Genomic DNA, 15,458 nt, shown 5'->3' with positions numbered 1-15,458 from the left:
TGTAACTGTCACTCACCGTTACATTTCATTATGGGTGAACACGTCATGGGAACCTCCAAAGGTCCTGTAGCAAAACCATAGAGTTCTAAACCTAATCACGTGACCCGCAGGTCCTGCTATGCTGAACAGGTAGGCAATTACATATATACATATATCTATGCTTATATTTATAAGTACTTCTATATAGTTATAGACTAACTGAGGGGTGACAAGGGGATAACAACAGAAGAGGGACCCCGACGTCCTAGGGACTCTGACTATGGGGACCTCTACAAAGGTAACGTATGAAATACGGTACCGGGACACCACACAATGATATAGGCTCACTATTGAATATGCCCTATTGTTTGTTGGTCCCTGAAGAAGGTTTACTTTGTTTTCTAACTTGTTGTTGGTCTTTGGAGAAAAGGATTTGGTCCACTTAGTGGTTTAAATGACTGTAGATCTTTTGGAGGACATTGTAAAGTCTGCTTGGTGGGTTATAGATGGTTGTGAGTGATTGTAGAGCATTGCATTGTCTACTTAAAGGTTTATATACAGACACCAGTGTTGTGGAGAACATAATGGGTCACTTGAGGGTATGTATAAGGTTGTGGATCTTTGGAAACAAATAACATTATCCATCTGGTGGTTTATATATGTTGTGAATCTTTGAAGACCATTGTATTCTCCACTAGGTGCTTTATATATGGACGTCAGTGTTTTGGAAAACATTGTGATCTACTTGGTGGCCAATATAGTTTTGAGTCTTTGGAGAACAGTCAGGTGTTCACCTGGTGGTTTATATGTGGTTATGGTACTCTGGAGACAGGGCCGGATTAAAGAAGGGGCGGATGGAGCGGCAGCTCCAGGCCCCTGCGTTAAAATAGGCCCAGCGGCCCGCACAAACGGCCCGCACAGACTGACCGGCGCCCGCGACAATCAAGCCTCGAACTCACGGTCCGCGGAACGAAAGTTTGCGGTATGTGAAATTTGTATTGCCTGACGCCCGGGACATGCAGTTCCGGGCGCCGGGCAGGTATATTCTTCAGGCATCCTTCATGCCGGAAGGCTTCACTTTCCCAGCCAGAGTCTGATGAGGGACGTCGCGCATGTGACGTTCCTCCGCAGACCCACGCAGGAGGACGTCAGTGACGTCACTCGTCAGGCCGCCGGCGGAGAGAAGAAGCGCAGCGCAGGACGGGAAAGTGTGTCTATACGTGTGTCTGTGTGTGTGTGTATGTGTGTGTGTCTGTCTGTCTGTGTGTGTATGTGTCTGTCTGTGTGTATATGTGGGGGGGGGGGGGCGACAATACTACCTAATGTGGGGTGCCTGCTACTACCTAAGGTGGGGAACCTGCTACTACCTAATGTGGGGAAACTGCTACCTACCTAATGTGGGGAACATGCTACCTACCTAATGTGGGGAAACCGCTACCTTCCTAATGTGGGGAAACCGCTACCTCCTAATATGAGGAAACTGCTGCCTGCCTAATGCTCCCCCCCAGAAGTAGAACCCCCATCATCCATAAGCTCATGCTATTACCACACAGGGGTAGGGGGAATGGGGGGGGGGGGGGTGTTGCTGGTAGATGATGGTGGGGCTACTTCTGGTGGGGGGTGTTGCTGGTGGATTATGAGGGGTGCATGATGGGGGCATTATATGTAAGGGGCGCATGCAACCCAGCCTCAGCCAGCTGCGCTATCACCTCCGTGCTGCCAGTGGCAGATCCAAGGGGGGGGGGGGGGCAATGGGGCAATTGAACCCTGAGATTGTTGCCCCTCCTGTACTATAGCATGGTGGAGCGGGAGCTGTCAGCTGTCCCGCTACACCATTCCCTCACATTTCTCACACGCTGCTGCATTCTTGCAGTGTGAGCCGCGGGGATGCCATCCATGGCAGGGCGGCGCGATGACATCACATCATTGCGCTGGCGCCCGGAGATCACCTCCCCGCAGCTCTCACACTGCAAGAACGGAGCAGCGTCTGAGAAATGTGACAGCTGGAGAGAGGTGCTCGGGCGCCGTATGGTACAGGGGAATTATTAAAACTTGGGGGGAGGGGGGGGCGGTGTGCATGCACAGAAAAGAGCAAATTATAAATGAGGGACACATAATAGGGGGGAATTATATGTGAGGGGCACAGAACAGGGGGAATTATATGTGAGGGGCACAGAACAGGGGGCATTATATGTGAGGGGCACAGAACAGGGAGCATTATATGTGAGGGGCACAGGACAGGGGGCATTATATGTGAGGGGCACAGTACAGGGGGCATTATATGTGAGGGGCACAGGACAGGGGGCATTATATATGAGGGACACAGGACAGGGGGCATTATATGTGAGGGGCACAGGACAGGGGGTATTATATATGAGGGGCACAGGACAGGGGGTATTATATATGAGGGGCACAGGACATGGGGCATTATATGTGAGGGGCACAGAACAGGGGATATTATATATGAGGAGCACAGGACATGGGGCATTATATGTGAGGGGCACAGAACAGGGGATATTATATATGAGGAGCACAGGACATGGGGCATTATATGTGAGGGGCACAGAACAGGGGATATTATATATGAGGGGTACATTACAGGGGGCATTATATGTGAGGGGCACAGGACAGGGGGTATTATATGTGAGGGGCACAGGACAGGGGGGCATTATATGTGAGGGGCACAGGACAGGGGGGCATTATTTGTGAGGGGCACATGTCAGAGGGCATTATATGTGAGGGGCACATGACAGGGGTCCCCCTGTCATGTGCCCATATAATGCACCTATAATGCCCCCCTGACCTATAATGCCCCCCTGTCCTGTGCACCTCACATATAATGCCCATGTCCTGTGCCCCTCACATATAATGGGGCATTATATGTGAGGGGAACATATATATACTTTGATAAAAAGGCCCATCACAATCTTCAGCACCAGGCCCATGATGCTCTTAATCCGGCCCTGTCTGGAGACCGTTGTGTGATACACTGGATAGATCTGCTTTTTGAGTATATTGGAATAGGGCCAGCAATAGTAAAAAAAAAAAAAGGGGGGGAGCGAGCACACTGTATCAGTTAGTTAGGGAACCTTCTAGAGAACCTTTGTATCTCTCCTGAGAAGTAGCCTGGTATAAAGTGTAAGAGACACACACTAGCTCCTTCTGAAAGTTAGTTGAGGATGCAGAAAGCCACGTGGGCTGCCACACCAGGAGAACAACCGCTGCAGCTGTATCTGTGTCATCAAGATGCAGATACAGTTGAAATCTAAATCTATGGAAGAGGAGGCAGCCATATGCTGACATTCTGTTTTGTAGAACACAGGCTGCTTAATTCAATCCCTATAGGTCTCAAATTTCCATCCTATTTGACAACAAAGGGGTAACAGCCACACAATACTTGAGACTATATAATGTAGACCATATTCCAGTGATCCATGTGGTATAGCTCAATTAGGGAAACACTATTACCAACTTAACAAATAAACCTTATCAGTGAGATATAAGAGTCGCTCAATGACAAGGTCTCTCCTTGGAAAGATTTACGTATACTATTTTCAAATGGTGGTGTCCCTTTAATGCTAAACACCTCGATCTGCCCTATATAAATGAATCCTCCTTAGGGGCCCTGAGACTTAGAGAAGTAGATGTACAGGTGCTCCAGCCAAGACATGGACATCCCCCTGAAGACCATCATCCTGCTGGCACTATGTGTTCTTGGTAAGAGACATTTTATCATATTATACGTTACTATATTGGTTCAATGTTATTAGATCTAAGGAGGGAAATATAAAGAATAATATAAAAGTATATATACAGTCAATATAATAATTGGTCAAGATATATGTATATCCACCTGTTCAGAGGTTGTTGTTTAAACTACAGACAAACATGAAGTAGATTAAGTAGATCTATCAGTAGAGCTGCAGAAAGAGCAGCGTGGGTTAATGAGAATGATGACTGTTAGTGTTATTTTTTTAATTAAATATATGAATTAAAGAATAACATATTAATAAAACATATATAAATATATGTTTTCCATTTTATTTTAGTTTAAATCCTTGATTTAAAAAGTTGAGTTATTCTTATAAGGACCCAACTAAAACGATATTACAGAGATGAATATGTCTCTGTATAGTTTGGCAGAGGTTATCACCTGAATCATTTTGATATAAGGGGATAATAGCTGTTTAAGAGCAATTCACAGTTTTTCTAGCATTAAAAAAATTAGACTTTTTTTTTTTACAATTTATTTGCTTTCATGTGTTTCCCTCGGAGCTGTTGCTAATCTGAGCAGAGGAGGGGGATCAGTCTCCTTCCCCCTCTGGCAGCTGACCATATAGTCCATTCTCATTTCCCCTGCAGAAGCTGTTTCTATTGGCTGCTCTGGGGACAGTGACGGAGCATGTGCGTCTATCTTCTCAGCTCATGATATCCGTGCAATATAATCGGGCATATGGAAATGGATTGTCCTTAAATAATCAATCATTAATGTTACATAACTGACCATTATGATCCCCCCTGAAAACTGGAAACAATACAGATATATAACGTTATGTAAACTCGTCAGTGAATGGGAATCCTACAAGTCCCATGCTTGCTTTCAAGTTGCTTTCAGTTGTGTTACACCACTTTTCTGCCAGTAAGGCTAGAGTTACATATATAAGGCATTTGGCTCCGGCAAAACTGGTCGAACTCACCACAACTGATGCCAGAAGTGCATCGGTTGGCATCAGTTGTGTATCATCTGGCAGCAAGATGTGTTCCCCTGTCTGTGCCAGTCCAGCAGGTCCAATCATCTGTTGTCCAACCTGAGATGCCGTAACGGCGCAGGTACATGTGGAGGAGTTGAGGATGAGGGTTTCCCAGCAGGGGTGCCCCTTTTCAGTGCTTTTTATTATTTCACACAGAAGAAACAACGGTGGTTTCAACGGACAACGTGTTTCAAAGGGTCGTTCTTTCTTCATCATGTCCAAAAAAAAAACGTATTGTCCGTTGTAACCACCGTTGATTCTTGTGTGTGAAATAATAAAAAGCACTGAAAAGGGCACCCCTGACGGGAAACCCTCATCCTCATCTCCTCCACATGTACTCATTCGAATGAATGGGATCAGTTCTTGCTTCATTTTCCCTTTGGTGCATTTTCTGCAAAAAAAAAAAAAAACTTAAGACGCACATATGTAAAGAAAGCCTAAAATGACTGTTCCATTTTTCCTAGAAGTAAATTCTGCAACCAGTCACCCGTCCATCAAACAAGCCCCCTTGGGTAATGAAAAGATTCAGAAGATCGTGTCCTTGAATGTTACGATTTGTGTCCCACCATCTGCGACCAAAAACACAAAGATCATATCCTCCAGGGTGGATGAAACCTCCATCTCCAGCCTTGTATTTTATGTACAAGCGCAGCGGAGTGAGACAAATGCCTCCTGCACAGATACCACCAAAGATGGCTCCTGCAAAACATCTCCCGAAGAGCCAGAACTGACTGTAATGTTGTTCAAAGAGATGGATTCTGGAAATATCTTACTCTGTTCTACCAATGTCACGGATGAAAATTTGAAAGTAATAATAGATGCGGAGGGTAGTGAGATTATTGTGCGCTCAAATAAGACAAAAGGCGCGAGAAACACAGCAACGGTGACTATACAGCTTCTCGCAAGCTCCATCAATTATTTGGAGCTTGAAAGGTCTTTCTCTATAGGTAGGAGTATATTGGCTGTTATTGAACAGACTTGGGAACCCACCACTACTATTTCTAGCAGCGCAGTTTCCACCACATTTAGAGCAACCCGAGAAACATCAACCGGTTTAAATGAGAAGACGTCAGAGTCAACTGAGACAACAGTGCATCATCCCAGAAAAGGAAGCAGTCCTAGACCTGAGACAACCACAACGACAACCGTGTCCATGGGAGAATCCAGTTTGTGTAAGTAGTAAGCCTTTCATGAAGTAGAACTTAAAGGGGTACTCCGCTGCTCAGCGTTTGGAACAAACTGTCCCGATCGCTGGAGCCATCGCCGGGATCTCGTGATGTCATATCCCCGCCCCTTCATAACGTCACACCCCGCCCCCTCAATGCAAGTCTATGGGAGGGGTTGTGACGGCTGCAGCGGAGTAGCCCTTTAAGAGACCAATAAAAGTGAACCAAAATGGACTATGATGTGCCCTGGATATTCAGGTATTATCTCTTACAACAATGCCCCACACAGTGCCATATATACTATAGGGGTAGACCATGCAGTTTGCGTGGGGTCTTTGACGAGCAGGTGGACCGTCCTAGGTTGATCCTATTCCCTTTATTACTGGTTGTGAAGCATTTATACAAGATCTTCTTTCTTTAAAGGAATTAAATTTCACGCAAGCAGATGGTTAGGTTATTGGCCAAGGATCATTGGAAGGGTGTAAGATGGGAAACAAACATCGAAGCCTTCTCTCCTAGGTTGTAAAATAATGGGTACCCTTTGCTATGGCACCCCCTTCTTTTCTTTGCACACCATTGGTCGCCCCAGCATTGGTTCAAACTCTTAGACTCATTTCATTACTATTTTCCTCCAGGTCGTGGTCCATTAAGTGGACTTGTTCTACTTGTCCTCCTTCCAATGCTCCTCTACTACTGAATCGGCTCTCTGTAAGTATCTCCTGTCAAAATAAGAAGCATCAGTGACCAGAAAATGACTTCTTTTCATGTCATAATGGATTTATTCTTCTGCACTTTACCTTCACAGATCACTTATGGCGTACATGGAGTCTGGTTCAGAGTCTCACCATCGCCTTATAAAGAAGCCAAGTAACTGATAAGAATGATACCGAATGGGTTTTCCTGGACTATGATATTAATGGCCTATCCTTACCATAGGCTTTCAGTGTCAGATCAGTGAGGTTCCAACTCCCGGCATCCCCACTCGACCACAGTGACCACTTTGGCTCCTTCGTTGTTTACCGGGCATAGCTCCACATATTTTGTAGTGGCTGTGTCGGTTCCTGCAGCTCAGTCTCAGCTGATCGGTGGGGGCGTGGGGACTTTGAAACTCATTAATCAGATATGAAAGACGACCTGTGGCCAAATCAGAAATAATAGTTTTTGTAATATGAGCATATTGGTTGAGGGTTTAATGACATACCTCTTAACAGTGTGTAGATCACTCACCTTGTTCCCCACGAGATATGGGGGGGTCTATTTCCATATGAAGGTCTGCAAATCCATCAGATGGGTGGGCACTTCATTATATTAGGGACCATGTTCCACAGTGCAGGCTATAAGGGGTGTGCATATGAAATTACAGGAGCATGTTCGGCACTGCCTGTACTGAGACACTTAACAAGTTCACAGAACACCCAGGATACCATATTGTATGGTGGAGCAGGGGTTAATGCAGAGTCATTAGAGGGTTAATGAATGGAAGGGTGGCTGTACTTGTACAGTGTCTTAGTACTGGCAGCGCTGAACATGCCCTCGTAATTTCATATGCACACCCCCCTCATAGCCTGCACTGTGACGCATGGTCCTTATTGTAATAAAATACCCGCCCATCTAACAGTCTGTACAATAAACTCCCCCCACCCCCCATATCTCGGAAACGTGGAGGGGGCCAATTAACATACCCTAAACAGGTATATGATCAGCCCCCTAACCTATCTGCATATACAAAAAATCACCTATTTCTAATTCGGCCTCAGGTCCTCTTTAAGGGCTTATCCTAAAGATTATGGAAAATGATGGACAACAGGAAAGTCTGAGAATTTGCCTAAAGAAATATATATCTCTCCTTGTAGAACTTGTATCTCAAACCTTCAATAAAATATACGGAAAGACCCTGTTGATTTACATGATGTGTCCTTTTATTTTTAATTCATACATGATGCACAGTTATATTCTTGAATGCCAAAGGCTTATTATTGGTTTGAGAACGCAGCTGTGAAGATACATTCATAGATGACCTGTTCAGGTCAGTGATGAAGAGTCTGAAATTGAGGGAGGGAGGAAGAAGAATGAGGAGACAAGTTTAGCCTGAGGGAAGAAGTTGGGCAAGGGCCTCCACCCTGACTTATGGCACCTTTGACACACATGACACCACATCATGTATAGTTTTTGGATCTGCACCCCGCAACTGGGAGTTGCAGTACAAAAGTTTGTCCACATTGTAGCCTGGGAATTGCACACAAGCGCTTAATCGAGCAAGAAAGATAAAAAAAAAGTGAGCCAAGCTGTGATGCCAACTTTACAACCTGCTCTGTCAGGTGGTTGATATTCTTAAAGGAAAACTGTCACTTGTTTTCTCCCGCAGTATCCACAGGTACTGGTGGATAGTGCTGGAGACGCTGATTAAAATGAGCCCTACCTTGTCCGGATCTGCGCCACCGTTCTCCCGCAATTGCAGTTTTATTATCTGTTGAAATCTTCCTGTACCTGGCACGGGCGGGGCTTCGGCGCTTAACTGGCACTGACGGCAGCGCCGCTTATGAATATTCATTCCCCCTCCCCCCCAGTTAGGAGCGGCAAAGAGAGGGAGAACTGGAGGGAGGGGGGATGAATATTCATAAGCAGCGCTGACGTTGGTGCCAGTTAAGCGCAGAAGCCCCGCCCATGCCAGTTACAGGAAGATTTCAACAGATAATAAAACTACAATTGCGCGCAGATCCGGACAAGGTAGGGCTCATTTTAATCAGCGTCTCCCGCACTATCCACCAGTACCTGTGGATAGTGCGGGAGAAAACAAGTGACAGTTTTCCTTTAAGGTGCGTATCTATGACCCTAGCCTGTGTTGCAAAGTGACATTTTTTTATTGTGTTTTCCAACCTTTGGTGCTAAACTAACAATGCAAAAGGACCCTTTTCCCTGGCGCTGCTGTGGTACCACAATGCGTTAGGAGAAATACCTTATTACTTTGTGATGCCAGGGCACGGTTATCCTACACATGGTCCGAGGTTGAAGACAGCTTCTCCTGGGCCAGACACGGGGAGTAAATGAACACCCCAACGTCAGGTTTATGGACAACTGTCTTTACTGAGCTGGGTGCAGATGATATTACACAGACAGTCTGGTTCTGGGTGAGAGGATGCAGCGTAACCCCTTGGGAGCCCTGTTGCCTTGCTGGGATTTGTGGTGCTTTCACCAACTGGATTAATACTGACTTGTAAGACGGGTAGATGAATCCTGGTAGGTAGGGTTCTGTCAAGGTATTGTAGCCTTCTTCACCGGGATATAAACTTCTACCGTATGGGTGATCCTTGCAGAATGACCAGATGAAGAACATTTGAGCTAGGCCTTCCCTCAGAGCACACAACACAGCACACCATACACCTTTACCACACTGTGGCTCAGAAACAACTGGGGCAACTCCTCCCCCACTACACTATATAGGGGAGAATTTAGGGGTTCCCATTGGCAGGCAGGCAGGGTCACATGGGGTTTACAATGCTCCTCTCTTAAGGGTACAGTAACACATGAATAACATACTGTATATACAAATAACAACAATAGAATTAATTTAAAAAATATATTACTTCTCAATAAAGTGCAAACTTAATTAATAGCAATAAGTCCTTTGGCAGGCCCAACACCTTGTGCTGCAAAGCCACTCAAAGCTGTCTGAAGCCACAGGACAGCTACTGGCACTGGGACACCGCCATTAGAAGAAACTTTCCCATTCACTTGCTTTTAAAATTATCAACATAAATATGTTTAAAATGTAATAGAGAAAACGGCCACTAGGTGGCTCTGTTCTGTTCCCTGAAACGTTTAATACAGTGAGTTTGGTCTCCTCCCTGCCTTGCAGGAGACTAAACTCAGGAAGTGCTTCTGGCTGCATTAAGCATGATTGTCAGCTGCACAGAACCTCACTGAAATATGCACAGAGCCTGAGGTCTTCCATTCATCACAGCTCTGCAACCATGTGAGGGCGGAAGTGGTCCCCCAGCAGGCTTCAGTGATGTCATGCCTGCTGGGAAACGCCCACTTTCTCCTGCTGGGAAATTGCACTATGTGAGCAAGAATGAAGATTTTTAAAGTTCTGAAAAAGTTCTGTTGACACAAGTACATCAAAACATACTACAGATGCATAAAACAAGAAGGTAATGAGATGTTATATAAGATGTATATAAGATGAAACTAGCAGAAATAAAAAATGATGTATATGCAGAGAAGAAATGAACACAATCCTGCTAGATACTAAACATGTCAAGGTTATATATTTAAAGAGAGGCTTGGAAAAGGTGAGAACGAGGCTTGGTCCGCAATAGCAATAAAAACTTAATCTGGAGCTTTTAAAAAGTTCCTGTCACTAAAAAAAACTTTTCTAAACTAACTCAGGCTATGTTCCCTAACTACTCCTAACACCCCTCCCACCTTTGTTCTGTGACCTGACCTTGCTCCTTTGGCGCCTGCCTACTGGCCATTTGCTACGTTCCTGACTATGCTACAGTACCGCCTGCCCTGACATTCTGCTATCCTGGAGGAAAAAAGCGGAGGTAGCGCCGGGTGCAGTGTAGGTCTTTATCCGGTATAGGTGGGTACTCAGGTGGGGGTATCGTGTTCCTTGCCGGTGATGGTAGCTTGGTATGCAGGCCAGCAACGTGAGGACGGAGCCCAGAGGAGAGTCCGTAGAGTAATGCAGAAGTATTGGAGGAAAAAAGCTGCGTTGGGGCTCCCAAGGAAGTAACCCAAGTCGTGGGTATTGATGCAAAATAATTTATTCTTACAGCATAAGAAATCAAAGAAAATAATAATAAATATAAAGCAAGATGCGTTTCGGGAGTCACAGCTCCCTTTTTCAATTGCAGGTGTTTGCTGTATGGTAAGGTAACAGGTATATGTGTTTAAATACATGAGAAAATGGCGCCAAAACCAGGTGAGCTGGTGACGTCATGTGGGGTGGATGCCGGGGCCAGGTAGGGGCCGGGCATTAAAGACCTAAATAATAAAACATATTCAAAGAAGGGGCATGAAAACCACATAAAACATGTAAAAAATCATAGGTATAGTCTTTTACAGGAGTATTTGGAAGTTGAAACTGAACCGTGAGAATTGTCCGTGGTGGCGACCAATCAGGAAGCTGCCGGCGTCCGTGGGACCAATCAGTAGTGTTGCTCGCGAATATTCGCAATGCGAATTTTATTTGCGAATATCGCATATTCGCGAATATTCGCGAATATAGCGCTATATGTTCGTAATTACGAATATATATATATTTTTTTTGGTTTTTTTTTGTTTTTTTTTTCACAGTACACATCACAGTGATCATCCCTCTCTGCTTCCAGCTTGTGTGGTGTAAAGAAGGCTCTAATACTACTGTGTGAGACTGGCGCACGAATTTTCGCATATACGAAAATTTGCATATGCAAATATTCGCATATGCGAATTTTTGCTTATGCTAATTTTGCATATGCTGATTTTCGTATATGCAAATTTTCGCGTACGCGAATTGTTAGCGTATGCGAAAATAAAACGAGAATATTACAAATATGCGAATATTCGCTAATATATGACGAATATTCGTTCATATATTCGCGAATATTCGCGAATTCGAATATGGCCTATGCCGCTCAACACTACCAATCAGGAGGCAGTAGGAGAAGGCTGTCATGGCTGTGCAGGGTTGCCGCTGTGGGGAATGAATGGAGACGAGCCCCCTGAAACTGCGGCCAATCAGTTTCAAGGGGCTCATCTCCATTCATTCCCCACAGCAGCAACCCTGCACAGCGATGACAGCCTCCTCCTACTGCCTCCTGATTGGTCCCACGGACGCCGGCAGCTTCCTGATTGGTTGCCACCACGGACAATTCTCACGGTTCAGTTTGAACTTCCAAATACTCTTGTAAAAGACTATACCTTTGATTTTTTACATGTTTTATGTGGTTTTCATGCCCCTTCTTTGAATATGTTTTATTATTTAGGTCTTTAATGCCCGGCCCCTACCTGGCCCCGGCATCGACCCCACATGACGTCACCAGCTCACCTGGTTTTGGCGACATTTTCTCATGTATTTAAACACATATACCTGTTACCTTGCCATACAGCAACCACCTGCAATTGAAAAAGGGAGCTGTGACTCCCGAAACGCGTCTTGCTTTATATTTATTATTATTTTCTTTGATTTATTATGCTGTAAGAATAAATTATTTTGCATCAATACCCACGACTTGGGTTACTTCCTTGGGAGCGCCAACGCAGCTTTTTTCCTCCAATACTTCTGCATTCTGCTATCCTGACCACAAGCTGCCTTATCCTTCCTGTGCCTTAAATTTCCTCAGCCGCCTGTGTGGTCGAGCCGTGCCAATGGTAGCGACCTGGGTGACGCCTGCCGCAGCAAGTCCATCCCGCTTTGCGGCGGGCTCTGGTGAAAAGCTTTGACTCCACTCCCTGGTATGGTCCGTGTCATCTGCCACACAGGTCCAGCAGATCCACTACCACCAGTGTTCCTGTCTACTGAAACGTGAGTGTAACAACTACTATAATACTGCCCCCTATGTACAAGAATAGAACTGCTATAATAATGCTCCTATATACAAGAATATAACTACTTTCTTCTTCGACTTCAAGCAGCACAGAAGGAATAGGCCTGGCCTCTTTTATTCATCCTAGAAATAAAACTCCACAATAATCAACCAATGGGGAGACATCATACGTCATATGTAGTCACTAAACATAAATTCTAAATGTGTTTTTTTCTGTCCTCTTTTCTTCCTGACAGAGGTGCTATTGACACCTTTGACCCCCACTTTAGATTTAGCAAATCCAATTTTAAAAGGAAACCATTCCAGAAAAGAAGATACAATAAGCGTTATCAGGACAACAAAAAGAGACAGCCAGAGTCGAAGCAGCCAAAATCAGAATTCTGACTACCACGGGTCAGGCTCGGTAGGAGCAAGATTGTTGAATTGCTTTCCAGCCTGGCTGGATCTGACGACAGACAAATGGGTACCAAAAATTATATCCAAGGGTTACAGTCTAAATTTTGTATCAATTCCTTCCGAAAGGTTCATCCTGAACAGAGCAAACCCTGTTGGTCAAGATCTTCTCAGAGACTTTCTGGAAAGAGAGCCCTGGAACCAGTTCCTCTAGATCAGCAAGGTCATGGTATATACTCCTATGTGTTTCCAGTTCCAAAAACAAATGGAAAATGGAGGTTAATAATAGATCTGTGATACCTAAATCACTATTTAACAAAAGAACAATTCTGCATGGAAAACATAAAGTCCACTACTCACCTGATTCAGCAGAACGACTGGATGGTCTCATTGGATTTGATGGACGCTTGTCTTCACGTCTCCATCAAAGAAAGATTCCTAAAAATAGCTGTACATCAGGGTCAAGAGGTCTACCAATTTCAGTTTCGGGCCATGCCCTTCGGCCTAATATCTGCTCCAAGAATTTTCACAAAGATTGCAGTTACTGTGGTGGCATCTTTAAGGTTACTAGTTATCCAGATTATACCATGTCTAGATGATTGGCTGCTCATTGCAGCCCCCCAAGAACTTCTCTGTCAGCACTTACAGACAACCCTGATTCTTCAGAAGGGGCTGGGGTTTATTCGCAGTCCCCAGAAATCAAAACTGACTCCGGCGACAAGGAAACGTTTCCTAGGGATGATAATAGACTCAGTGTGCCAGAGGGTGTTTCTTCCAGTAGAGAAACAAGAAAGAATTATCCTCCAAGTGAAACATCTGATAAAGATCCCAAGTATATCCATCAGAAAAGTCATGCAAACATTGGGGTTGATGACTGCAGCAATAGAGGCCGTACCCTATGCCACAGCACACATCAGAGACCTTCAGAAGGAAATTCTATGCACTTGGGACCGAGTACCCAATTCTCTGGAATCCACTCTGTCGCTTTCAGGGCACACCTGTCTAAATTTACGATGGTGGCTGGAGAAGAACAACGTGAGCAGAGGGAAGAGTTTCAGACTTCAGTATCCTCTAGTAATAACTACGGATGCCTCCCGATGGGGTTGGGGTGCTCACTTCAGAACTCAGTGGGTGCAAGGAGCTTGGTCAAAAGAAGAAACTCGCTTCTCCTCCAATCTCAGAGAATTGAGAGCAATCAGATTAGTTATAATGCATTTTTCTCCTCAGATCTCAAACAGTTCCATTTTGATCCAATCAGACAATCTGGTCTCAGTTTACTAAACCAGAAGGAAGGAGGGACAAGATCCACAACCTTACAGAACGAGTGCAGCAGGCTCATGTCTTGGGTGGAACAACATCTAATCACCTTGTCTGCAGTCCACATAAAAGGAACCCTGAATTGTCACGCGGACTGGTTAAGCAGACAGAGGTTGGATCCCAAAAAATGGTAATTAAATCCAAAGTACTTTGCTCAAATAACCAGCAGATGGGGCTTACCAGAATGGGACATGATGGCCACGAGAGACAACCGGAAACTACAGAGGTTCTGCTCAAGGTATCGCACAGATCATCCGGATCACTTGGATGACTTCACCATGAGCTGGAAGAATCGGCTCATTTATCTCTTCCCTCCAATTCCATTGATCAACAGAATACTAAACAAGATAATTCTAGACAAGCCTTTGGTTCTGCTGATCACACCCTTCTTGTTAGGATTCAGCAGGCTGGATGTGGATCCTCTGTGTCAGCGAGGGATTGGCGTGGACCGTGTCGGTGGACCGGTTCTAGGTTGCTACTGGTTTTCACCAGAGCGGGATGGTCTTGCTGCGCGGTAGCAACCAGGTCGTATCCACCGGCAACGGCTCAACCTCGCTGACTGCTGAGAAGGCGTGGGACAGAAGGACTAGGCAGAAGCAAGGTCAGACGTAGCAGAAGGTCGGGGGCAGGCGGCAAGGTTCGTAGTCAATAACAATAGCAGAAGGTCTGGAACACAGGCTTTGGACAACACTAAACGCTTTCACTGGCACAAGGCAACAAGATCCGGCAAGGAAGGAAAGGGTACGTGAGGTTATATGGACAGGGAGCAGGTGGAAGCTAATTAGACTGATTGGGCCAGAGAGCTGATGCACGCGCGCCCTAGAGAGCGGAGCCGCGCGCGCCAGAACATGACAGCCGGGGACCAGGATGGGTAAGTGACTTGGGATGCGATTCGCGAGCGGGCGCGTCCTGCTATGCGAATCACATCCCCATCGTGAATGTCAGTGCAGCGCTCCCGGTCAGCGGGTCTGACCGGGGCGCTGCAGAGAGGAGAACGCCGCGAGCGCTCCGGGGAGGAGCAGGGACCCGGAGCGCTCGGCGTAACACTTCTGGCCCCGGAGGGCCTGGTTTCCTCTATTGTTTCGTCTCTCGAGGGGAGAATATTGGAAGCTGCCTCTGGAAGAAGATCTCATCCTACAGAAGGGGCTATTCCATCAACATCTGGACAGATTACATCTGACGCTTTGGATTTTGAGAGAGAGAGAGAGAGATTCAGTGGAAAAGGATTATAAGAAGAAGTCATAGAAACTCTGCTTGCGGCCAGAAGACCTTCCACTAATCTGTTATATGCTAAATTGTGGACGAAATTTGTCTCTTGG

General features: G+C 45.5%; 1 protein-coding gene and 1 long non-coding RNA gene across 8 annotated transcripts in view; one reads left to right on the top strand and one right to left on the bottom strand.

The window, feature by feature from the left end:
- LOC130291690 (uncharacterized) overlaps positions 1-7,783 on the top strand; it is a 111,353-nt gene extending 103,570 nt beyond the window's left edge. For 2 of the 7 annotated variants that reach the window (XM_056540802.1, XM_056540803.1), the window contains exons 2-5: positions 3,600-3,696; positions 5,195-5,902; positions 6,532-6,604; positions 6,702-7,783. In XM_056540802.1, coding sequence (XP_056396777.1) covers positions 3,624-3,696; positions 5,195-5,902; positions 6,532-6,593 — 843 coding nt within the window. In that variant the 5' untranslated portion in view covers positions 3,600-3,623 and the 3' untranslated portion in view covers positions 6,594-6,604; positions 6,702-7,783. The other 5 variants (XM_056540801.1, XM_056540800.1, XM_056540804.1 and 2 more) reach the window with 5 other exon arrangements.
- The window catches only part of LOC130291697 (uncharacterized), a 61,541-nt gene that overhangs the window by 30,042 nt on the left and 16,041 nt on the right, over positions 1-15,458 (bottom strand). The window lies entirely within an intron of this gene.

This window comes from Hyla sarda, chromosome 9 (genome assembly GCF_029499605.1).
Source record: "Hyla sarda isolate aHylSar1 chromosome 9, aHylSar1.hap1, whole genome shotgun sequence".
NCBI lineage: Eukaryota > Metazoa > Chordata > Amphibia > Anura > Hylidae > Hyla > Hyla sarda.
The sequence above is the reverse complement of the archived record's forward strand: the minus strand, read 5'-3'. Positions and strand labels throughout refer to the sequence as shown.